The 26413-nt window shown below is 42.2% G+C and overlaps 2 protein-coding genes across 3 annotated transcripts in view; both read right to left on the reverse strand.

Moving 5' to 3' along the window:
• Positions 1-1540: 1540 nt before the first annotated feature.
• Positions 1541-6400, reverse strand: LOC134452032 (UPF0461 protein C5orf24 homolog). The gene is made up of 2 exons (XM_063202415.1): positions 6172-6400; positions 1541-5099 (listed from the first exon to the last, which is right to left on the reverse strand). The coding sequence occupies exon 2, from the start codon at positions 5091-5093 to the stop codon at positions 4410-4412; it is 684 nt and encodes a 227-aa protein (XP_063058485.1). The 5' UTR covers positions 5094-5099; positions 6172-6400; the 3' UTR covers positions 1541-4409.
• A 610-nt stretch (positions 6401-7010) lies between these two features.
• Positions 7011-26413, reverse strand: part of ddx46 (DEAD (Asp-Glu-Ala-Asp) box polypeptide 46) — a 30282-nt gene continuing 10879 nt past the window's right edge. For both annotated transcript variants that reach the window (XM_063203074.1, XM_063203075.1), the window contains exons 12-23: positions 25896-25974; positions 24402-24484; positions 23118-23282; positions 22241-22403; positions 18765-18958; positions 18125-18262; positions 17356-17505; positions 14121-14354; positions 11382-11600; positions 10922-11066; positions 7943-8016; positions 7011-7514 (exon numbers count right to left, since the gene is read on the reverse strand). In XM_063203074.1, coding sequence (XP_063059144.1) covers positions 7467-7514; positions 7943-8016; positions 10922-11066; positions 11382-11600; positions 14121-14354; positions 17356-17505; positions 18125-18262; positions 18765-18958; positions 22241-22403; positions 23118-23282; positions 24402-24484; positions 25896-25974 — 1692 coding nt within the window. In that variant the 3' untranslated portion in view covers positions 7011-7466. The remainder of the gene's footprint in view (positions 7515-7942; positions 8017-10921; positions 11067-11381; positions 11601-14120; positions 14355-17355; positions 17506-18124; positions 18263-18764; positions 18959-22240; positions 22404-23117; positions 23283-24401; positions 24485-25895; positions 25975-26413) is intronic.

A 26413-nucleotide genomic window follows, 5' to 3' on the forward strand; every position in this document is an offset into this window, starting at 1 on the left:
AGGCTAAGGAGGTCCTTTGTCCCTTGGGCCATTCAACTGTTTAACAGTATACAGAAGGACACTAAGAAGGACATCATTATTGGGGATTGGACTGCCTGAGATGCCAGAGCTGGCCCAGATCTGGAACCTCTTCATATGTGTGTGTGTCTGTGTGTCTGTGTGTGTCTGTGTTTGTTTTTATGTAGCTACTTGACACCTGAATTTCCCCCTGGGGATCAATAAAGTTTCTCTACTCTACTCTCTCTACTACCTGCTGGAAAACCTAAACAGAGTCTATGTTTGGCAACAGCCTACAAAATAATTTCAGAATTTAATGTCTGAAATGAACAGATACTTAGCTGATTGATGGTTTAATATCAGCAGGACTTCTGTCTAATTATTAGCACAGCCTAAAGTATATAGAATAAAAATAAATTGTGAGTGTAATAGAGATGCACCGGATCCTGATTTTTAGGATCCTTCCGGATCCGGAACCGGATACCGGATCCTACGAAAGGGTTGAAACACATAGCCTATTCGCACACGTGGGCCCTTTTTATTACGTTGGCTCACACTATTTTTTAGATTCATTGGCTTACTGCCACACTGCCTGCACTGGCCGCTTCCAAAGGGCTTTCACTCCATGCAGAAATTGGGGTTGTGAAAGACTGACTGAAAAACCTAGGCTAGATGCACCAGACTAGCCTGGTCCTGACCATCCCATAATACTACCATTTCATTTCGTATTCATGGTCTGGCATTTGTTTGCTCTGAAGCGATTGTAGGAAGCAGGAAGTTTGCACTCAGTTATGGTTTGAAATTATTAGACACCTCTCACCCAATCGCTGGCAGTTACTCAACAACAACATAGCGCAGACCAATGGCTCTGGTGCAGATGTGTACGTCATTGTCACAAGCGTCCTCCCCCTTTCGCCCCCCACGTGGGGGGCGTATTCGCTTATTTGCTGTTTTCTGGGGGGGCGTTGCGATCAAAATTCTACTGCTCCAGGCACTCCACAGAGAAGCACGGCCAGACGACAGTAGTGGAGCCAATCCTTTGGCGGAAGTACGTAGGATGGCTCGCGAGGCTAGCACCAGACCCTGATTTTTAGGTAACTGCCGGATACCGGATGATCCACTGCTTAAGACCCTGCCGGATCCGGATCCTGTGAAAAACCCTATTATCCTGCCGGATCCGGAACTGGATCTTGGATCCCGTGCATCTCTAGAGTGTCATTGGTGGTGCACCAACTAAGATCCATGGGTCCCAAAGGGGAAAACTCCTCCCATCCCCACTTTCCCAAGGAGAATATTGTACCTATTTAAAAACAACAACAACAACAACAACATGAAATGTCCTATTGGGTGGATCTAGATCTAGTCTGTTGACATCACAGTCTTACTGTAAATAGGCCACGTTTTTCATGACACACCAATTTTTCCAACTAACATAGACTTTTGTACAGAGAGCCTGCTAATATATAAGAGGACAATGATGTAGTGAAGTTAATTTAATAAAGGCTACTCCAAATGAGATAAAGTCAAACTTTATTACACACCTTCATCAACAGTCATCTAACATGCACATGGGCAATGGACAAACAAGGAAACCTTTTCCCTTATACCACTTGTCTTTCATGGGCATTATTTTTTAAAATGTACGTATATATAAAATCCAATCCATTTCTTACAATTGTGAACACCTGTCAATTGCTTGGCAAACACTCATTGCATTGCCTAAGCTGACAAGATACAGAAAGCAATCTATAAGTAACATGGAAAAACTGGTGAAATACAGTATATCCTGCTTCTGGCGGTGTTACGATGTGACAGGCAGGTATAGGGCTCACAGTATGACAGTCAATTTCACAACTCTAAAAGTGGAAAATAAATCAAGTGAAATATAAAATTTCAGTCAAAAAGAGCATGGTGTAAATAAACGCAAGAGGAATATTACATAAGAAGCACAGCAAACCAACACTGTAAGATGCCAGTGAGAGACAAAACACTTGATATTATACAGTCAAACCTTTAAAAGGGAGAACACTCAGAGTGTATATACATAATGTACATTACCAGGGACACAGGTCTCAAAAAAGCAAACCATGATATAATAATAATAATGATAATAATAATACACTTTGAGCATTTTCATCAATCAAGAACGTGGCTATAAAGCATCTGCAGTGTTTAGATTTTTTTTGTAATATTACTGACAAATGCGGACATTTAAAATTAATATGAACAAATATATAACAATATAACATAAACAAATTATTTCTCCGTTTGATGAGGAAACTTTTTTCCTAAACACAAACCCACATAAGCTTACATGAAAATGACGATTTGTGTATAGCAAGCTTACGGCTGGCAGCAAGTGAAATTCTTTGGTTAAGGATACACATACTGGAATAACTTGAAAACAGTCATGATCTTAAAATGTGTTACATGGCCTTAGGAATGTATAAAAATGTACATATGCATGTCCAATGCAAACTTATTTGACCACTTCAAACGTCTACAGAAAACCTTTGCTACTTTACAGTTCAATAATTATGTGGTTTACTTGCATGAGTTGTTGTCATTTCCTATGTTGACCTTTTAAGATCGTGTGAAAAAATCTTGTAGTAGTTAGAGCCCATACATTTTTAATATACTTTAATTACCATGAGTAATAATCTCAAGCAACCACAACATTCATGTGATACAACCAACAGGCCTTTGGGAGCTATGAGCACAGGGTGACTAAAATGTTTACTTGAAAACCTGTAAAACAGTACACAATAAATAACAAAACTATTCATTCGTCTTGTTTGTTTACACAAAGTTTGATGTGAAGATATAGGCCCTACCTTTGTTTTAATGACAATTAGATACAATTCATATGGGACAAACAGCTTTCTACTTTGTTTTCATCACCAATTTGTACAAACAGATTTGAACGGAATATGAAAAGTAAATAGTCCAAATGGAAATGAAAAGTAATGACCATTTATTCACAATGCACAGTATCGTCACCAGTTGTCATTAAGTCAGTTAACATCATAGTACTAGATATGTCATATGCCTACTGTGTACTGTCTACTGTCTTGAGTCTATGTAACGTCGTGAAATGTAACCATGTAAAAATGTTCCTGTGAGCGGAATAGTTGGAGGGACGAACTACAAACGGATAAAAACAACCCTGAAAGCAGGGAACTAAATGGGCCTAAAATGGATTCCTTTTTATTGAGTGATTTCCACACCCTTTTTAGACTTGATGCTACAGGCCCTGTTCAGCTATTAAAAGAGTGGCTATAATTGCTCATCAATAGCCTGTCTTTTTTTTTCAAAGTTTAGATGTGAACACGATAGTTTCTGGAAATATGTTTCTGAAACCAGAATGTAAATTGGGCTGGAGTCCTGGCTTTACCACTTCTCAGCAGGACAACACTTTCTGCTACAGTATTTAAAGTACAGTAATACAAGAATTAAATGTATTGACTGCTGTGAGTAAAGAATAGCTTCCACTCAATATCAAAGCCAACTTAACCACTGTGTATACTTAGTATACAATTGAATAGGGTCTGAAGCAATACAGAATATTAACTACACATACAGAGGCTAGGCCCCTCCCACTTCCATTCTTTTGGACTGATGATTTGTTAATGTGTCATCCTATATATGGACATGTACACCAACAGCTTCATTTGTTATAGCACATTCCTCTGAAGTTAAGTCGAAACAAGCATGACAGACACATATGCACAGTTCAAGCACAATCCCGACATGATGCCTATCATTTATACTGTATATGTCATTGACAGGGTACTTAACCACCAAATTAGTGTAATCCCTACACTGTATCTCAAAACACAGGTTTCCTTTAAAAGTGCTTTCAACAAATAAATCTCAAATTACGACATGAGTTTTGAACAAGTACACATCTGAGGACAGTTAAAGTAGTCTGTTTCCTACCCTTGTGTTCTTGAGGTTGTGGATTTTGTGACAAAATAAGTCATCCAGACACTGATTGTAATATATGAGCTTTTGCACACAAAAGTCAGTGACTCTGGCCCCCAATCTCACTGAAAACATACATTATACCCCAGAAAAGCACTGTCCATACTCAGCAATGAAGAGTAGAGGACCACCTCATGAATACAGAGTTTGTCGTACCAATGAAAGTAACGAAGTAGCAAATAAAAAAAGTAAACATTAATATCAAGAAAAAGAAAGTTGGATACCAAATCGCTTTGTTTGATACGCAAGTATTTACATAACACAGAGTTCTGATAAAAGTATAAACACACACCCTATATTTGACAAGAAAAAAACATGCACCTTTTAGCCTTTTTTTTATCACAAGCACCAGATAAAAATACAAGTATACGTATACGTGTCTGTGTATGTGTGTGGAATCAGTCTGTTTTGTCAAGCGTCAGTCAGTGTCACTCGTTTGGTTCCTTCTCTTTGGCCACGGGTTCGCAGGGCGGCCTCTTCTGCATGCCGCCGGGGGAGGTGTAGGGGAAGGCTGCGGAGCTGCAGGTGCTGCCAGCGCCTCCGCCGTAGCCCAGCTTGGTGAGCCGCGACAGGTTCTTAATGCTGCCGGGCGGTCGCCCTGGGCTCACCTTGTAGCCCGCGGCCCTGGTGGTGCCAATGGGCCTGCCGGGGCTGGTTTTGAAGCCCGCCGCTTTGGTGGTGCCCAGCGGCCTGCCCGTGCTCGTCCTGTAGCCCGCCGCTTTGGTCGTGCCCGCCGGGCGGCCCCGTTTGCCCGAGCGCCCCGTGCCGGGTGTCTTTTTCTTTTTCTGCGAGTCCTCGGGCTTGTCATTGTTCTTGATGCCCATGGGCTGGGGGTGTGTATCGCCACCATGGTGCTCCTGCTGCTGCTGTTGCTGCTGCTGCTGCTGCTGTTGGCGCTGGCAGGGCAGGGGTAAGGGCTTGAGGGTGTTCTGGCAGGATGAGAGTGGGGACAGGGACAGCTGACCCGGCGGCGGGATGGAGGGGTAGAACTTGCTGGCCTGTGTGGAGCACAGGTCAAAGTGGCTGCCCAGGTGGCAGCTGTCCTCAGCCAGGCATGACGGCCTGCCACTCATGCAGTACTCGCTGCCCGCACCGGGCACTCGGCGCATCATCTTTAACTGGAGGAAAACAAAAAACAAAACAAAACACACCAACACTGTGGTAAGCTGAACTGGAGAGTGTAGACTTCAAATATCATTCCTATTGGCTTATCGAAAATCTTAGAAACATCATATGGGTCTCAATCTGATGGCATCATGATAGGCCACTTGATGTTAGGCCTACAACATTGTACAGTACTGTGCAATACTGTACAGTACAGTACTGAATAGATTTTAGTTACCAGCTGTATTTAATCTCTAAATGGAGTGTTGTCATTATTTTGGTAATTGCCCCAATGAATGTGAGGATGGTGATAGGCCTACAGGTAGGCCTAACTTGAGCAATATTTTGGTAAAGTTTCTAGCTTGCTTTCTTCACCTAGGATATTTTCTCATGTGAAACAGACCAACAAGCAGCACACTAGGCTACTAACATTTATTTGAAAGGAAACATGAGATCCCAAGATGGTTGCACTGCATCTCGCACACTTAATGTAAACCACCGGCCACGTTAAGTAATCTAAAAACACAGGTAGTGAAAGTAAGCCACAACAACTAACAAAAGTAGCATAGGCCTCCTCCTGGTACACCACCGTTGATTTCTTCTCCTCGACGCCCAGTTTTCAGAGCTCGTTGTCGGATGCAACGGTGTCTTTCAAGAACGAACTGCCATTGATCAAACTGGACATTGCCTTATCGTAGGCTACTGTCAAATGCAAGCATAGAGTCTAGCTGTGTGTGTACATGGTGTCCTGCAGACTCTTACCGAAATAATGCAGAGCGATAGACCGAGTTATGGAGCCCTGGGTAGGCTAGGGATCCATTCGCAGTTGACCACAAATAGCAAAAGCAAGAACCGCATGAAAGTAAATGAAACGTATGATTATGTGCTTTCCCTGTAGTTGGCTTTAAAACCAGCAGCCTTTTGTTTTAAGAGTAAAACGGTATCGAAAGCTAGAGTTCACAAGCGCCACATCGAACAGCACAGTTGACATGCATCTAAACCGCTGCGGATACATTGTAACGTTTTAGCGTTCTGTGCAACATTTTCAAAGCAACATTTTCGGAGAAATTGTAACATTTACTGTACCTCGATTGTCTCAGACTCATGGGATGCAAAGGGTTAAGGGAGAGCGCGATAGATCTTCCATCCTTCAAATACACACAGGATTCATTTTACCGGTAGAATGGCAACAAATAATTTCCAGTTTATGCTGTAGAACACACTGTTAACAATATACTGCAAATGAATCTATTTTGTCGTGGCGCTCGCCCGTTCGAGACAGGTTTGGGAGAGAATGGAAGCTACCTCCATTAAAAATTAATAATCTGGGGGAATGACCGAGCATGCGCATTCTTCCGGAGGGGAATAGCTGCAACGACTCAAGCAAGCAACAGATCATAATGCTATACTTTTACTTGAGATTCAGATGAACGCTTTCCCAACAAATCGAAATATTGAACCAGATGTCGTTATTCGTAAAAGCACAAAGTAAAAGAAGATCTCATTCGAAATTGGTCCTAGTGGGACTAGGGGATGGAGTGTGCGCTGTCAGTTGATGCTTTATGCATGGATAAAATATATATGATTCATTAGGGCTGCAGTGTTCTTTGCTATAAATATTTAAAGAATGCGGAACACATTCAGGATAAGGACTCAAAATAATCTTTTTTTCCCTAGCCCTCTCCTTGCATTTCATTCATCTGCAGTTTCTATGTTAAAGACACTCATCCATCGACAGAATTGTGGTGAAATGATATGGGGAAAAACACAAAAGCAAAGTTGGCGTACAGTTTAAGACGTGTTTTTTAAAAAAGAGCATTTAAACAGTCAAACCGCAACAACGCTAGGCTACTGAAGTAGTCATGTGGTGTGTCTTACATGTTCCCATTTGTGTGAAAGGTAGAACAAAACATGTGCAAACAATATCCCAAAGCATATTCAATTTATTTGATGAAGGTGTTGACGGACTGACATTGAGCATGTAAAATTGGCATAAAAGGTCAAACCAGGAAAAATAAAATAAAAAAGCGAGAAAAAAAGAAGAAACAAAATTTCACATGGAACAACACAGACAACCAACATTCATTTTTTGTATTCCTTGATCGTTGTTGTCAGATGAGTTTTGAACAAACTGCATTTTCATAAATGCCTTTTGCATTCTAAATGACAAACCTAATTCACATCCCAAATCGTAGCAGAAACAATAAGACTGTATGGCAAAAAACATGGACATCAAATTAGATTTAATCTTCAATAAAACACACGAAGTCGGCTAGAGAAGTACTGTAGGAATCGTATGAATCCAAATTCTAAAAATGTACACTGAATAAAACAGCAGAAAAGACAGCTTGTTCCCATCGTCTTCTCGCAGCGCTCGCCCACTAGAGAACCTTGTATCTGCCTTTGCTGGTTGGCTGGTAGGAGTTTTGCTGTTGGGGAGCAAAAAAAAAAAACAATGAATAGTATAAATAGTTATTTTCCATTTTTCACCATGTTATTAAATCTGACCTTGTGAATATATGTATGGTGAATATTTGTGAATATATGTGCAATGTTGTGTGTAATGTCCATGTGTCTTCTTCTGTATGTATGTATGTATGTATGTATGTATGTATGTATGTATGTATGTATGTATGTGTGTATGCTACTTGCCACCTTAATTTCCCTCGGGATCAATAAATTATACTCTACTCTACTACTTTCTACTAAATGGACATGGACAGTCATAGGATTGTTTCATGTAATCTTAGATACAAGTTTAGATACAGAAAGTCTACCATATAATATAATGGAACAGAACAGAATGCACATTTGTTGAATATATTTATATAATATGAAAGTGTACAAAAATTCTTACCAGACGAATAAGCTCTTCTTTAATCAACCTTGTGATCTCCGCTTTAGCTTTCTGTACGGCCAGCTCACTGGCACCTGCCCGACGGGGGGAGAAAGAGATCAGTATTAAAGAAGGTGAAAAGCAAAACACAACAACAAGAAACACAGGTACTAGACAAGAAAAATATTTGAAACGAGGTGATGTGCAAAGTGTTTTACATAAAACATTGGTTCCTCTCAGTTTTTCTCATGAACCAACATTCATTTCTTTACTATGGAAATGTATTTAAAAAAACCTCCTCTTCCAAAAAAAGAGGAAATCAGGGGTAGGTTTCTCGAATCCGACCAAAATTAGCCTTCGGACCAAATAAGTCCGAACAAAGTCCGACACAACAACTAACCAACAATTATGATTTCTCGAAACCCTCAGACCAACGTGGTCCGATGTAGGTAAGATGTAAGTCAGATGAAATTCCAACCAAGTAAGTTCAGACACACGATGAAGTTGTCGGAAATGCTCGGAGTGTCTCGCCTCAGCTCGGGTGAATTTATCGCAAAGCAGTGATGCTACCACAGTGCCTGTCAAATGCAGTAATTACATCTCTATCTAAAGTCCACAAATCATTGTCAACACAATCATGTCCCCGAATTCACCCCTTCAACTGCAGTTATCAAATGCGACATTACAATCCATCATGCATTATTTTTTACTTAGGTTTTGTATAGGCCTAATGTTTGGATTAATATTGTATAACCTACCACTAATTTGGAAGCACAGTTGGTGGGTGAGTGGTTAAAATGTCGGAATATCATACACGTTTAACGTTTCCTTATAAGTGGCGTGAGTTCAATCCACTGTGAATAAAGTAGCCTTGCATATAATAACCACCCATAACATATTTTTTTCCAGAACGGCAAGTGAAGTCATTTTCACGCTCATAGGCAACGCAACACTTTCAACAGGTCATGGCCAATGGCCACGCATATTGGACAGTAAATACTGCATGAAATGATAACTGAAATTACGCTTGAGAATTAATAAAACACATCAGGATGTTCATGTAATTTTCCAGTCTGCACGACTTTACGCGCAACGTGAGCTAAGGTGGAACTGTCATTATTGCCGTTGTAGCCTACATAAAGACGCACAGGAAGGGATAGAAGGATGGATGAAGTAGTAGTCCTATGAAAGGGGCCGTCAATGTCTGTAAACATGGCACATTCAAAGTCCTTCAACGTCGGAAAAGACCTGTCAACACAATCATATCCCCAAAATCAACCCCATTAAATGGAGTAACCAAATGTCGGCCTACACATCACTATCGCCATCAATGACTGAAGAGCAATGGGCGGTGAATGGTAAGCGCGAAGCACGTTTTCAGTGTCTGTGACAAGATTTCGATTCCCTCAGTAAGATACATTAAGCGCATGTGCCTATTCCTCTGCGCAACCGTTTATTCACCCTCTCTCTGTGTGCGTAAAGTGGCCGATCCACGCGTGCTGTTGTGCGCGCGTGTGGAACTGTGGCATCTGAGAGTCTTTGCCTCGCAGCCACACACGCAGTCACATTAAGGCCAAGTAACTAACTGCTTTTCACCTGCATTTTACAAAGACACAAAACGATGGCCCAATTTACACACAGAGAGAAATAAGGACACGATGCGCTGTGTTGTTTTCTGATCCCCCTGACTGCACTACATGACGGACACTTCGTGCGCCATGGGCCATGGCGCTATTGGAGTGTGCTCACTGCTGAAACATTTGTTTTAACAGTAGTCTATTGGCCGGCTGTTTGTGACAGGCTTGTATTACAATAGTAGAATTGAAAAGAAAAGAAGTATATGAATACTATGGAATAAGAACTAAGACGAAGAAATGTCCAGTTCTTGTCATCACACTTGCCTTTCCGAGTGCCTTTCCATTACGCACTATTCCAACAGGCATAATGTCAATTTTTGAACTTGTTGTAGCTCTATGATGTAGTTTTGAGTTCTTGTAGACTAAGACATAGCCTACAATGCAAGGAAAATGAGAAGGGTCACCGCACACTGGTGGCCTTTTTTAATTAGTGAACAACGCATTTATGACAACTACATGTAGCCTATTTCCATCATGTAGCCTATGCTTATTGTTATTGGAGTTTAATCGAAATATACTATTAATTCCGTCATGTGTGGAGATGGGCGAGTGGTTAAATATTTTGCATTCATGCGAGATGCTGCTTTTGGTGTGGGTTCAAATCTTGATGGTAATCAAACAGGGTTCTTTTATTGGCGCCGCTTTGATTGATCGGAGCTTGTGAAGCACGATTGTGGAATATGGAATTTCCTACTATATTTGGACAATATTTTTTCCATATTTGAACACCGTGTTGGTGTGTTTTTTTCAGCCCTGTTTGTAACATGACTAGACATTTGGTGTAGTATGGGTCAGAGGCTTATGCACTTGGTGGCAGTAATCGATTGATGTTGCTTGAACTCTGCCTGAACCCCCCCCAAAACCACGAGCAAGAGTGACGTGCTTCCCAAAACAAAGGTGAACTAGCTAACCATGCTATTCGTTCCAAATCCGACAGTAGTACTGACGAACAGCCCCTACTTCGTTTTTGCAGCGACACTTGAGTCGTTCGCTTCAGCACTGGACGAACGACTAACTACATTACTTGTAAACATTGGGACTTTGTAAGTCCGAACGAAGTGTTCCAGAAACAGTTTTGTCGCACCTGAGTCGTTAGTTGCTAAGTAAGTTAGAAAATCGTAGCCCAGGCCCGGACTACATCACAAGTAATCAATATGAATGCCCCTAAATCTGGATGTTTATAGATGGGTTCTAAATGTTGTTTGCCCCTGGCTACGCGATCCTGGCAGAGCACAACTGAACTTCTCATTGTTGGAAACCGCTGTCCGTCAAAAAATTAGCTCACGTGGTTGGCTGCCAGTGTCTTGCCCCTCCTCACAACATCGTGTTTATAAACAAAAAAAACATTTATAATAGGACTCACTCTCGATGGCCAGGTAGATCTTGCGCTCTCCCTCCTTAGGCTCCTTTCCAGGGGGGAAGTATGTGCCTCTGATGGTGATGGCGGCCTCCGAATACTCCCCGATCCTCTGCAGAGCCTCTTTGGACGTCACCTTCCACCTCGCCGTCTATGAAGGACAGAATGAGACAGGGGGTGGGTTGGGGGACACGACGACAACAGGGAATTAACAACACATTTCTGTAATTTCAAAATATATAGACCTTGATCCAGATCCTTCTCGTATCAGGTGGTGCGTGTGTGAGTGTGTCTCTCTCTACCTGAGGGAAGTCGTTGATCTCCAGCTCCTCGTCTGTCTGTCTGTCTGTCTGTCTGTCTGTCTGTCTGTCTGTCTGTCTGTCTGTCTGTCTGTCTGTCTGTCTGTCTGTCTGTCTGTCTGTCTGTCTGTGCGTGCGTGCGTGCGTGCGTGCCTCTCTCTCTCTACCTGAGGGAAGTCGTTGATCTCCAGCTCCTCCTCGTAGCGTGTGATGCTCTCGGCCTGCTCGGCCGCCTGCCTCTCCTCTTCCAGTTTCTCCACGGGCGTGTAGTTCAACTTGGCGTTGATCTTCTCTGCCAGCTGCTCCGCGATGGTCTTTGCTGACACGGACGGCGCGATCATGGTGCCACCGCGCAGGATGGCATTGGTGGCCTGCTGCATCACGTCCTGTGTGATGGGCGAGAGCAAGACATAAAAACAATTACACTTGGCAGTGGTAAGTTTTCTATTCTACTAGATAACCTGAGTTTCCACCAGCATTTGGCCGATTAACAGGTGTCAATTTAGAGCCCTGAATCAGAATACTGGCGCTAAGTTCTTGATGTATTGTTTTATCATTAGCCTACAGTTCTCGGTGTTTGAAATACTCCTAGTTTCTCCTAGTCTGTAAGATGCCAAATAAAAAATGGTGCGATCATGGTGCCGCTCCACAAGATGGCAATGGTGGCCAGTTGCATCAGGTGGCGAGAGAACAGTTTAATTTGAAACTTCAACCCTATCTGATCTGAAGACCACCTCCCTAACCATTACCCCAACCCCCCCCCACACACACACACACCCCACCCCCGATTGGAATTAATGGAAACACTGCCCTCAAGTTAATCTATAATAACATTCCAATTTCGATGTCGTTTTGATGTTTTGTTTTGTCAATTATTCCATATTCCCGATGCACTCTGTGTTTAAACACATCATAGCTTCTCCTTGTCTGTAAGAGGCCAAAATAAAATTCTCAGTTGAGAGGGTGCAATCATGGTGCTTCCCCACAGGATGGCGTTGGTGTCCTATGGCATCACGTCCTGCGAAATGACGAAATGGAATAATAGCCATAACAGTAGCATTCATACAGCACATCATCATACAACGCATGGTGCAGGAGAATAAGGCATGTTGTCATTGGAATTAATGGAGCCTAAATATTAGCCCCAATCTCATGCAGATGGTTTAAAGAGGTCATCTCAACGTCATTTCATTAATATTGCTGTGTTCCCCATTGTTATTGAATGTGTTACACGTTGGTCCCGTTTTAAAAAACATTTTGGTTGCTTTGTTTCACACCATTTTTGCAAGCTAGCAAGGTGGCTAGTGAAGAAACGAGAGGGTCTTCCGGGTTTCTTGTGGAAATCTGTCTCTGATTGGCTCACTCCCCCTGCTCTCACAAAGATTGTAATGGGAAAAAGACTCGCCACTTCCCTGGGTAGTACTGCACTATAGGGGCGCCAGCGGAGGCTCCATTCAGGGCTTTGCTCTTTCGACAGCGACCCCTGGGCGAACTGCAGGCATGGAGCAACCAGAGTGGGCATGCTGTATGTATGAGGCTTTGTGCTCTGTGTGTATCTGAGAGTAGCAACCAGCTGATAGCTAAGCTAAGCTAGGTTTGGGGCCACCAGGCGTTGCTTGTTTTGAAAACAAGCAGAAAAAAATTATTTGTTTTTAGAAAAATGGGTCGACATAAACCTTTGTGGGCAACGCCTTCTTTCAATGTGACTCAACACAGAAAGGCTTTCGTGATTCGCTCGTTTCTCTGCATAGTTTATGTCAATTGGGAAACACCGGGAAACACAGCCAGACGAGGTGACGCACGCTATGAGAGCCTTGCATGCGAGTTTAACTTGGGGTGACCGTCCGAGTGAGTAAAACTGTGTTTTATCGGAAGTTGGACTTTAAATGTTGATGTATAGTTTTTAGTGTAGCATCACGCCGCAGGAATTGCTTGAAGAGGGTCAGTATTCCGAAAGGTTGCAGTAAACCATGCAAATGTGAACAGTGTGCGGGAGCTTTCTTTGCTTTAGTGTAACATTACGTCGTGAAATGGAATGAGATGCATTGTGATTGAGATACAAGGGCTGGAAAAAGTCTACCACACACTCTTTCTAGTCCTGAGCTTGTATTTGGGCTAGCTAATTATTGTGCGAATGGATGGTCAGGCCAGAGAGGATACATTCATAAGGAGTCTCTTCCGGAGTCAATATGACTCAATGCTCTTAGCTGCCATCCTACAGCGGCCATGCCCCTTTAGGCGACTAGGAGAATTAATGGAATTCAATGGGCAAGTCAGGCACGTTTAGGAGACAGGCGTTGATTCCACTTAATTGCATCGGTGACATTGCATCTTTCTTCATCATATTGGAAGCCTTTGGTGAGGTTACTGCTGCTTTCATTTACAGAACTGGGTGTTGGGAGGAAACAGGACATGTGTTGAGGACAGGTGGCAGTGTGAGGGATAATATGCAAAAGGACAAGTGTTTCACACCCTCAATCTACAGAGTAGCTGTGTTGTGCCGGCTGTGAAAGCTCCCCAAAATATATCAAATGGGGAAAAAAAGAGCGATTCAGACGCTGATGTGTATGCCGTTTACATTTGAAGTTTGTTGACATAAATCTTTTCAGTTTGTTTGCGTAATTCCTTTAGTGCACATCCACCTTAAAATGGTTACAAGGGTGGCACCATTCATTTTTCCCTAGCAGTTGCTAAAGCTAAATCATTCAGAAGGTCTATGGGCAGCCTAACCAGAACTAGCAAACCAGAAATGCTGTGAGAGCACAATAAACATTGAAATGTGTGTGTGAGTGTGTGTGGAAAGGGGGCCTAATAAGGTGGATATATGTAGAATTTCGGGTGGGTGAGGGATGTGCTTGTCTGGGAGAGAAAAAAAGGTTGAAGAGAACTAATCTAATACTTTCTACCTGAGCTTCCGCCCCCAGGTTTTTCTGGGCGTTGATCCTGAGCGCCAGCCTCTTGGCGATCTCCAGCTTCTGGATGTTTCCGGCAGAGGGCATGGCCAGACCCGTCAGGCTGCCCAGGTTGGCAGCCGCAGCAGCAGCCTGCTGGGCCGCCGCGGAGCCCCCGCTTCCTCCGGGGGCCGACAGGTCCTTCACCCTCTTCTTGGAGTTGAACATGCTCTCGATCTGTTCGTCAATCTGTAAAAAACAAAGAGCGCCAACACCAACAGAATGCACATTAGACATTGTCAGGCTTTGATCCAATTGCACATTTACCTTCAAAGTGCATAAAGGTTGGAGCAGGCTTCACCCAACAAGTTTTTCTTCTTTAGAGAGTGCTGACCAAAGTATTGTAAAACTGAAAAATGAGGAAAAGGTCGCACCATGCATAGGTTCTTTATTATTACACATTAATACACAATAAGGAACCTATGCATGCTACAATCTTTTTTCATTTTTCACATGTACCTTCAAACCACCAGTTTCAGACAATATGATTCATGAGGAATGTTACTGACCCAGACCTGGCGTCTGAGAGTAGACAGAGACAGACAGGAGGGCTCTTTCTCACAGATGGGCGCATGTGTTGGAGAAGCCAGGTGCCTTACTACTACTGGGTCAATTACTTTTTTATCAACAGATGTTATAGGTGCTACACCACACAACTAATGCCCATATATTAAACAAAGATTAATGAATGATGGATGTACAATAGGGTGCATCAGATGCCCCCTATGAAAAGATATTACCTTGGCCCTATAGTAAAAATGTTCTACACCCAGTAAAAACACACTGTGTAAAATATTTTAAAATTTGGATGAAGTCTACCGGGGCCACCAGCCCCATGAAAATAGAAAATAATGGTGATAGTCAGAATCTTAGAATAGAAATGGGCATTTTGCTGCATAAAGCTACCCAATAAAAAACATATTGTCTCAGCTCTGTGATAAAAATGTTCTATGCACAGTAAAATCACTCTGTGTAAAATATGTTGAAATTTAGATGAATTCTACCGGGTCCACCAGGCCCATGAAAATGCAAAATAATGGTGATGGTGATGGGCAACCTGGATTCCAAAGCTGAAGTCCAGTGCCACATATTCCAAATGACATAACTAGTTCTACCTTTCCAGTTTGGGCAATTGGACAGGTAAAACCAGGTAATTTGAAATCTGTGGCACTGGATTGTAGCTTTTGAATCTAGGTTTGCCATTGTCTTAAAACAGAGGTGGACAAACCGCATGACACATTTGCCCCAGCCAATATAATGAACCAGCTGAGCCTAATTACCACTTGAGCCAGGTTGATGAGGTAATTAGTGAGATCACCTGTGTTGGGAGCACAAACAGAAGGAATATCTAAGCAGGTTGTGTATTCAGTTGATCCACTTACACAGACTTCAGTCTCAGGACAGACGGATGGTCAAACTGCTATATTTAGGCAAATTTGCTCTTTTGCAACACAATATCAATTCCTTGCTGCCTTGGACCACTGCTAGTATCAAGCAAGAGATTGCAAAGCTGCATGACTGTTATATTTGTGTGTTTCACCTGTGGGCCTACAATTCATGGATGAACATCTGTACTAAAGCTGTGAATGTTCCTTGGAACGCCTAGGCTACAAAGCAGTCAATACAACTGTATTGAAGAGTGCCATTACTTCTTTATCCCATCGCCTGTGGTAGTATTTCACTTTACTCCATCAGATGAGTACCATAACTTACCTGAGAGGCCCTTGGCAATGGACTCTGGACCTGGTGATACCCATGACATACCTAGAAGCCACTTAAGTACAGGTTTTGGGAAGCCACTCTTTCCAACATCACATACAGTTGTATTGTATGTACTCTATTGAACTACTGCAGGGATTTCTTAAAAAAAAAAACACAAGTCATTCCAAGGAGCATTCACAGCTTTAGTACAGATGCTCCACCAGGTATTAACAGCTACCTGTACAATCCTGTAGGCCCACAGGTGAAGCACACAAAAGTCATACAACTTCGCAATCTCTTCCTTGATACTGACAGTGGGTCAGCTGGTTCATTATATTGCCTATATTTGGAATATGTGGCACTGGACTTTGGAATCCAGGTTGCCCATCACTATCACCATTGTTTTGTATTTTCATGGGCCTGGTGGACCCAGTAGAATTAATCTAAATTTCAACACATTTTCCACAGTGATTTTACTGAGCATAGAACATTTTTTTTATCACACAGCTGAGGCAATATGTTTTTATTGGGTAGCTTTATGCAGCAAAATGTCCATTTCTATTCAGGGCTGGACTGGGCGAAAAATAGGGCCCGGGCACATTTGGATTTAAGGGGGCCCCCTCATTATTATTAGTGCCGGAGAACTGACTCACCCATGGGCCCCGCACCCTCATGGGCCCCTATTTTCAGTAATGTAAAAAATTAAAAAATGGGGGCCCACGAGGGTGCGGGGCTCACCGGGAAATGCCCGCCATGCCAGATGGCCAGTCCAGCCCTGTTTCTATCCAAGATTTTGACTATCACCATTATTTTCTATTTTCATGGGGCTGGTGGCCCCGGTAGACTTCATCCAAATTTCTAAATATTTTACACAGAGTGATTTTACTGTGCATAGAACATTTTTATCACAGAGCTGAGACAATATGTTTTTTATTGGGTAGCTTTATGCAGCAAAATGTCCATTTCTATTCCAATATTCTGACTATCACTATTATTTTCTATTTTCATGGGGCTGGTGGCCCCGGTAGACTTCATCCAAATTTCAAAATAATTTACACAGTGTGTTTTTACTGGGTGTAGAACATTTGTACTAAAGGGCCAAGGCGATATCTTTTCATAGGGGGCAACTGATGCACCCTAATGTACATATAATGAATATGCTTCTTAGATAATGCACTGAAAACAAACAAATTAAAAAATCATGTAATCCATAAAATAGTGGCATTAGCTGCGGATGCACCGTCCTGATGTCTGCGTCTACAAACATGAAGTAAAGAATGAATGTCTGCAACACTGTTAATGCTCCCAGAATTATTGGCACATAAATACTGGGAGCATTAACAGTGTTGCGGACATTCATCCTTTACTTCAGTTATTTTATTTTGTCCAGCACCTGTGCCACTGTGATGTGCACACATCTACTGCGACTACTGCTACTGCTACTGCGACTACTGCTACTACTACTACTACAATGAAGTATTCTACTCACATCGAGTGCCGCATCCTCCTCATCGGAGTCCTGAAGCCCCAGGGCCGCCTTCTGCAGCTTCTTGCGCTCGTTGGCCAGCGCCTGCTCCGTCTCGTCAAACTTGAAGCCCTTTCCAGAGAAGCCGCTGCTGGCCTTGATGGCCTTCCCTTCCTAGACAAATGCAACACATACAAAACATACGGTTAGGTGAGGTTGTGAGTTGGAAGATCCTTACGCATCCAGGACATCTTAGTGAAGAGTTAAGTGTTAAGCAAGTAATAGCCGAGTTGTATGTTACATGGGACTTCTTTTTGGAGCTTGAAAGATGTTCATTTCCGGGTCGTCAGGTCAGCTAAAGAAGTCTCATTAATATAAATCCATCCATGATCTGCAATATCAGGTGTTTAACTTTTCAATACTGCCATCTTCTTCATGCTATCAAATGATGATGACTAATGCTTGCAAACTTTATGCGTCGTCCTCCCCAGAGTCATGGCTGACACAAAGTTTAATTAACATGCTTTGCCTTTTATGGGTTATCAAGTAGAGAATGAAACCAGAGACAATAGACGAGGTATTTCTTCCAAAATCCATGTTGCATAAGGTTCTAAGCTGCAATCCTATGCCCCTTTAGGAGACCAATAGATGAATAGGAGACTGGAGAATATATGGAGTTCAATGAAAAGTCGCACACATTTAAGGGACCGGACTTGATCCCACTTTGTTGCATTGGTGACACGTGGTATGATTTATTTTTGTGACGATATTGAACATCTTTGATGAAACTTACCGCCTTCTGTTGGTCTTTAAAGGAGCCCCAAAGTCTTTCCAGGTCAGGTGGAACTTTAGAGCCGGAGAGTTCCAGAGCCTTGATGATGTCACCTGCGTAGCGAGACTGTTCACTCGTGATGAACGTATACGAAAAGCCCTGAAAAACAGTATACACACGGAGCGAATTGCACAATCACTGTTGAATACACAAAATATAAAAAATCATATGGACTTTGCATCAATCAATGGATCACACACATTTTTACATAAAACCAAACCACAGAACATGAATAACATGAACAGAACATGAGAAACATGAAAGGAAATTACACAATATCCGTCCTATCCTTTTAGCTGTCCTAATCCTTTTCAAAAATGTATATCCTTGAATAGCGCACACACAAAAGGTCAAATCAACTTTGTCAGATGCTTCACTAGTACCAGACATACAGAGAGAGAGAGAGAGAGAGAGAGAGAGAGAGAGAGAGAGAGAGAGAGAGACAGAGAGACATAAAGAGAGAGAGCATGTTCTGAGCCTTACCTTGTTTCCCTGTGCATTCAGTGCATCTCACTACGTGGACATAGTCTTCGCAGTGGTTAGTTCAGTGTTGAAAGAGAAAGAGAAAGACAGGCATGCGACATGTCTCTGCAGCACCTACCTTGTTCCCTGCTCGGCCCGTGCGTCCCACTCTGTGGACGTAGTCTTCGTAGTGGTTGGGGCAGTTGTAGTTGACCACCAGGATGAGCTGCTTGACGTCCAGGCCTCGCGCTGCCACAGACGTGGCCACCATCAGACGACACGCGCCACTCTTGAAGTCGTTTATGATGCTGTCTCGGTCGTACTGGTCGATGCCTGGGGTTGAGAGGGAGGAGTTTAACAATAACAACAACAATGGTGCCATCTTGGTGGTACTAACCGATGCCTGGTAGAGGAGGTCAGAGGGAGGAAGTTAAGAAAAATCACGAGTTTAAATCCATAAAGTTAGTCCTCTCTTAGCCATTTGAGGCCTCCAAACCACATGTACCTAATAGTCAAGATTGGGTGCACAAAAAATGCAGTCATATTGTGTTTCAAACTTTGAGGGGTATAATAATAGAAACTGCATTGGTATAACAGTTCATACAATCATGGGTAATTAACAGGGTTTTTTTTACCAGAAGACATCAGAGTGGTGTGATCACAGATAATGCCACTACAGTGTGATTTTTTTTTTTTTACCTCCGCCAAGGAGGTTATGTTTTTGGTCGTGTTTGGTTTGTCTGACCGTTTGTCTATCAGCAGGATAACTCAAAAAGTCATGAATGGATTTGGATGAATTTTTGTGGAGTTGTTGGAAATGACAAAGGGAACAAGTGATACAATTTTGTAGATGATCTGGATCACAATGCGGATCCAGGATTGTTTTTTTAAAGATACTACACCATTGCAGGAAAGGGTGAATTTTGACATTCCAGTTTCTTACTCAACAAAAACAAAGCAGAAAGACTTGAAACAAATTAGGGTGAAACATAGTCAAACGTACTCGGCGGAGGGCTGCACTCTCTGAGAGCATTTCTAGTTTTGCTTGTTTTTACTGTGTCATCAAAAAAAGCATATTCATGGATTGTACATGAATTTGCAAGTATTAATTAATTAATTAATACAATAGTGGCATTAACTGGGGTTGCAGCACCTGACATCTGCCACAAAAAGAGGTCAATATTTTGTAATGTCAAACCCCCATGATGCCCAAAGTGCTTTTAACAGTCTCACATCAACCCAGCTTTGCCAGATGTTGAGGTATGCAAAATAATCAATTCAGCATCCCCCGTGGGAGCAAAGTGGGCAAGGGAAAAACTCCCTTTATAGAAAAAGGTCTGAAAGGTTGCAGAGAGAGAGAGAGAGAGAGAGAGAGAGAGAGAGAGAGAGAGAGAGAGAGAGAGAGAGAGAGAGAGAGAACACATCGATGTTGCTTTGGGAAATGCATTAGTCGTTTCTGTGCCAAACATTTCGGGGTGCTGAGTGCTGACCTGAGTGCCAAGAATAACGCTGCACGATCCAATTTCATGGAGTGATTACTAAGCCGGGATCAATGACCTGAGTCTGTACAGACTACAACTACACTGTTTTTGGTCATGCAATACAATCTGCAAGCTGAAAAACGCCCTCATGACCCAAGCAAATCGCTTTGGCTTTTTGTGCATGTGTGCCCCAATGAAGGCTGTACATTTTCCATCTTACATCTACACATGTCTGATTGCAGTAACAGGGATTATAAAGTGGTGCATGCTTTAGCGTTTACATAGGAAGAGTTTTGTTGCAAAATGACACAAGTGCCTTTTTTTTTTTTTTTACTTTTCCATTGTATTATCGGAAATGACTGTTCAGACATCCCATCATCTATGAATGAATTCTTGCCATTCCAATAGTTTGAGAACATAATTTTTAAACCTACATAAAATGCATTTTGCAATGCAATGGCCAAAACAAAATGTGAATTTCCATAATGTTCCAAAATGGATAAATGCCATATTGCAATAACACTGTCCGCCTGCCTTCCTGCCTGTCCACTTGCAATATTTTCTGATGCCTCTTGGGGGCGCCACACACACAGACACAAACACAAACACAAACACAAACACACATGTTGCTATCTCTGATTGCTCTTGTTACTGTCAAATCCAAGCTTGCAATGCCTCATCATTACGCAGAGCAAAGGTGCTGAATGACGCAGTAATGATGATAGCTATCGAACACCTGGGTCACGCATATTACACCCTAGGGTGCGCACTACTTAAAGCCATCATTTCGATCAGATATTTCAGATACTGAGGTGAAGCACAGAGAAAAATAAGGGGCTCCTTTGTCTGTTTAGGACAAGCGGTGTAAAGGTGTAATGGCCTGTCATTATGCAATTTCAGCAAGCAGATCATCACAGCCTTTTAGCAGCTAACTGCATGCTATGGAAAAGAATGTGAAAGTACGGGAAAAAGAGACTAGGTTTGGGGGTGTTAGGAAAAGAAGAAGGACCGAGAGAGAGAAAAATATGAAACAGTAGTTGATAGAAATAGTTTATGCCTGCCTGGGTTCTGATTGTGCGTGCGTGTGTGTATTTTGTGTACCTCCATGCAGGGGTCTTTCAGGAGGTGGTCAGCATGTATGGCTATTGGAGTGTGTGTGTGTGTGTGTGTGTGTGTGTGTGTGTGTGTTGTTGTGTGTACCTCGGTGACGTGGCATGCAGGGGTATGATGACTTCATCAGGTCTTTCAGGAGGCTGAATTCATGTGGTCTGTGTGTCTGTGTGTCTGTGTGTCTGTGTGTCTGTGTGTCTGTGTGTCTGTGTGTCTGTGTGTCTGTGTGTCTGTGTGTCTGTGTGTCTGTGTGTGCATTTGGGGTGGGCAATATCGTGAGACTGAAGCTAAGTCTTGTTGTAAAAGCCACATAGGATAAACTTTGGTAAAACGGTTATCTTACTTGGGTACACATCTGTAACACCGCAAAGCACTGTTTGATTTTTTTTAAAAGGGGAAATTGAAAGAAAAATTCTCCATATTGCCGGCCTTAGCGTGTGTTTTGTACCTCTGTGCATTGACATGCATGGACAGCTGGCCTTCATGAGGTATTTCAGGAAGCTGGCCGTCTGTGTGTGTGTGTGTGTGTGTGTGTGTGTGTGTGTGTGAGTGTGTGTGAGTCTGTGTGTGTGTGTGTGGATGCTAGCCTGGGAAATGGTATGCTGGCAAGCCGACAGGGGGGGACAAAGGGGTACCTTGGCCAGGGTTGTATGTATTGGGTTGGGGGCCATTTCTTTGTCCCGGACCCAGCCAAAGCTGTCAGTGGCCCTGACGGGAGGTATGATGCCTTCATCAGGCCTTTCAGTATATTCATATACCTGTAATCATATTGGTGTATTGTATTGGTGTGTGTGTGTGTGTGTGTGTGTGTGTGTCTCTATGCATGTGTGTGCTGTGTACCTCCGTGTAGAGACATGCAGGGGTATGATGCCTTCACCAGGCCTTTCAGTATATTCATATTGGTGTATTGTATTGGTGTGTGTGTGTGTGTGTGTGTGTGTGTGTGTGTGTGTGTGTGTGTGTGTGTGTGTGTGTGTGTGTGTGTGTGCGCATGCGTGTCTCTATGCATGTGTGTGCTGTGTACCTCCGTGTAGAGACAAGCAGGGGTATGATGCCTTCATGAGGTCCTTCAGGAGCCCATCAGCATGCTCCTGCTTGTCCACAAAGATGATGACGGAGCCCTTCTCCTGGTAGTGGCCCAGGATCTCCAGCAGCTTCAGGAACTTCTTATCCTCCTCAATCACAATCTGAACAACAAGAACACAATTTAAACAAAAAATGTTGTAACCTCCATTACAGTGTGACAACAACAGTAAAGTTGGATAAGTACTCATAGTACAGTACAGGAATAGAGCAGTCATCCTCCTCCATCACGATCTGACTACACCAATGATGTTTTGTCTATGCAGTACAGTACACAAATACATGCAGTACAGTACATTAAGACTGTATCCTCTATCCTTAACCTTATCCTAAATCACAATCGAGCACTTACAATATACTTATACAACACAATAATACATTTTATTGTATTGTACAAAATTAATGTCATCATCGATATTAATGAACATGTATCTTCCTCGATCACAATCTGACAACACCATGAATACATGCGTTAATGTAAAAAATCATCCTCCTTAAGACAGATAAATAGATAGATATCTCCGGTAACACTTTATTTTAGGGATACATCTATTAGCACTAATACATACAATGTTCCTGTATAAGTAACTTGAAAGGCATGTACAAAGCAAAAGCAAACATTTGTTAGGCATGTATTCGCAAATGTCTTGTTCATGCACAATAAGGGATTTATTACCAATTTAACCTTAGTAAGGACCTAGTAGGCCCTAGCGTTTGCTTAGTACATGCCTTACAAGTTACTTATGCAGGCAATAACATTGTATGTATTAGTGCTAATAGATGTATCCCTAAAATAAAGTGTTACCATATCTCCTTACCACGTGCTGTTCCACGTCGGAGCAGACAACGCTCCTGCCCCCCACCTGCACCTCAATGGGTTTGGTGAGGATGCGTCTGGCCAGGGCTTCCATGGCACGCGGAAACGTGGCCGAGAACATCACCGTCTGACGATCCGGACGCACATTATCCACAATACGCATCACCTGCCAAGCAACAGACAATTTCATTATTATTTTTTTATCACAATACGAATACCTGCACAGCAACAGACAAGTTGTGTATTAATATTCATTTAAGAATGTATGATGGATATAAAAAATACATTATCATAAAATTAGACGCTGGGTAGAAATCGTAACCTTGAATGCCTCAGAAATTCTCTACCTGGACCTGAATCTGGGTAGATTTTTTCAAATGAATGTCATTATATGATGGTAATAGTAAAAACACAAACAGAGCATTAACAATTCAGCCCAAAATGCTTCATTGTTTCTTAAAAATGCCGTCAACGCCTTAACTAAGCCAATTATCCAATTTTGGTACCAGTCTGAAATTCAATATTCAATGGTACTTTACAGGTTTTCAACAGCTCCTGAAGTTTGCCCAATATGAAGTGAAGGCTGAGCGCTCTCCTTAGAATGAATCAGACAAACATCCCTTCTTCAAAACTTGGTTTGCGCTGGGCCAACTTCTAGCAACTCTTGCATACGAGACAACTAGGTGTCAAATTCATAAAGTTAAAGATATGCAGGAGCAGGGTATATACACCAAACTTGAAGTCAAATTTACTACCATTTAATACCCTTTTTTCACTACCTTTAGATTGTTTTTACAAGCATCACGACATTCCGATGCCAGTATTGACAAGACATCTTTTGTAATTTCTTAACATTAACATTACATTACACTTTTGACGACCGAAAGGGAGCAGTGCGATTCCAGAGTAGGCCATACTGTTCAACAGTCTGCTTTCTACGGCATAGACCTACGGCACGACTCTGCTATGAACTAGGTCAGGTGGCTAGTGTTGCGCGAATCACTGGTGTATGAAAAAGCTGTGATAAACGGTGAATAAACAAAGATTTTTTTGTATCAAAATGGTGTAACTAAAAAAAAAATACCTTGTTTTTCCAAAAATAATACCTTTTGAGGAAATTTACAACTTTTAATGCCATTAAATTTAAATTTAATACTTTTTACAACCCTGCATACACCCTGCAGGAGTTGCCTGAAGTAGGCCCAGTGTCCACCAAGTTTTGATGAAGCGTGTAGTGCTGTAATTGTCATACAAGTTTAAAAAAGTGCTTGAAGGCTGTTTTTACCTGTGGCTCAAAGCCCATGTCGAACATCCTGTCAGCTTCATCCACCACCACATACGTGACCCTGCGCAGGTTTGTGACTCGGCCTAGGGGGTGTAAACACACATACACACACAAACTAAGTTTAGCGACAGAACAAAATTAACTTTCCTTACGTAAGATGCATACTGTACATTAAGAATTCTACAACAAAATTCATTCATCACCTAGGGCAGTGATAGGCAACCTGTATTCATTGGTTGATATCCAGTCCCACATATTGAAAAATAACATGGTTTTACTAGTTCGATTCAACCAGGTAATTCCCTGGTTTAATTGGACAGGTAAAACCATGCCATTTGAAAAATGTGGCACTGGATTGTAGCTAATGAATCCAGGTTACCCATCACTGATCCAGGGCACACATTGGCTGTATCTGGAAGTCAAGGATCCTGGCCTTGCTAGGACGTGAAACGCCCAGTGATTGGATACTCTTTGGAGTTCACCAAAGAGTATCCAATCACTGGGCGTTTCACGTCCTAGCAAGGCCAGGATCCTTGACTTTGAGATACAGCCTTCGACGCACAGATTATGACCAGCTAGTACACTTCTCACACAGTGAATCTACTAGACTAGAACAAACAAAACAATAAAGGCAAATTGTCCCTTTTTAAAAATCCTTGTTTACTCTTTGCGTACCATCTCAGCGACATGTGGAACCTGTAAAACGGACACAAACAGCCACATCACACATTACAGAGATGGGCCCACACCTCAACCCTTATTCTCATCGCCCTTGTCACCTACGAAGAAAAACATATCACAGATTACCTCGCATGTGTGGAAGATAGAACAACGCCGTCTCTTAACAGTGTCCTATACACAGAATTTGTTTGTGAAGAATCAAGGTCATCAAGGTCATCGTTATTCAAAAGAGTTAAGTTGTTAGCCATTGGATTTTTTTGTTTGACAAAACACATGTCAGCTGTCATTCAAAAGGCATCTTCAACTGCTTACCACAGCACTTAGCTCTTTTCTACTAAACCCGGAATTGATACAGTAGCTGTCTTCCAGGGAGTGAACTTAAGAGGCTTTGAAGGCCACTGAGCCTCTTTTTCACAAGTGTCTCCACCTACCTCTGGCGGGGATACTCTTCAGGCACTTCGAAAGGCTACTGGTCAGGTGACGTTTCCAAAGTGGTCAGATAATAACGGAAAGTTTAGTAAAGTGGTACGGGTTTCAACGCATTTAATAATAATAATAATAATAACAATAACAGAGAACATGTGCCGTGCAAATAATCTGCTGCGTACACTGCTATCAATGCTAATACAAACATCTTTGCTTCCCTGACATAGATTTTACTAAGTTAACACCTAACACGTGAACTCACTAAAGTTTTAAATGTGCACAGATTCACAGTCCACTTGTAGCCAACACAATACTTAACTTCCACTTATGACACACACACACACACACTCGCACACACACACAGAAGGTAGACATAGCATAGCTTACCGCTATTGGCTCCCAACATGTCAATCATCCTCCCGGGAGTACACACAATGATCTCCGCCCCCCTCTTCAGCTCAGCAATCTGGACACAGCAGGAACACAAAAAAATAGCCAAATTAACAACTAATAAATGAACTAAAATGAAACTACACTTGGGCCAGTACTGTATTTTGGAAATATGAGCGATAGGAAATCCAGACTACTTTACATCAAAAATTGTGTTTATCTCCAACAGGTTGCTAGAGGGTTGCTTATGGTTTCAGTGTCTGTCCAAGACATCAGTTCTGGATGAAATACAACAAATATATACATGGTTCTTGATAGGAGAGGACTAATGTTTTTTTTTATTGTAGATCCATCAATATTATACATCTCAGTCAAGAAATAATGATTAGTTGAAAGGCTGCTTTAATTTGATGACACGGGAGAACAAATTATATGTTCAATGTGACATGGCTCAGTGGGCCAGTGTGCCGCAACATTATGCCGGGGACCCAAGTTTGAGGTAATTTCCCGTTTCT

This window comes from Engraulis encrasicolus, chromosome 7 (assembly GCF_034702125.1).
Source record: "Engraulis encrasicolus isolate BLACKSEA-1 chromosome 7, IST_EnEncr_1.0, whole genome shotgun sequence".
NCBI lineage: Eukaryota > Metazoa > Chordata > Actinopteri > Clupeiformes > Engraulidae > Engraulis > Engraulis encrasicolus.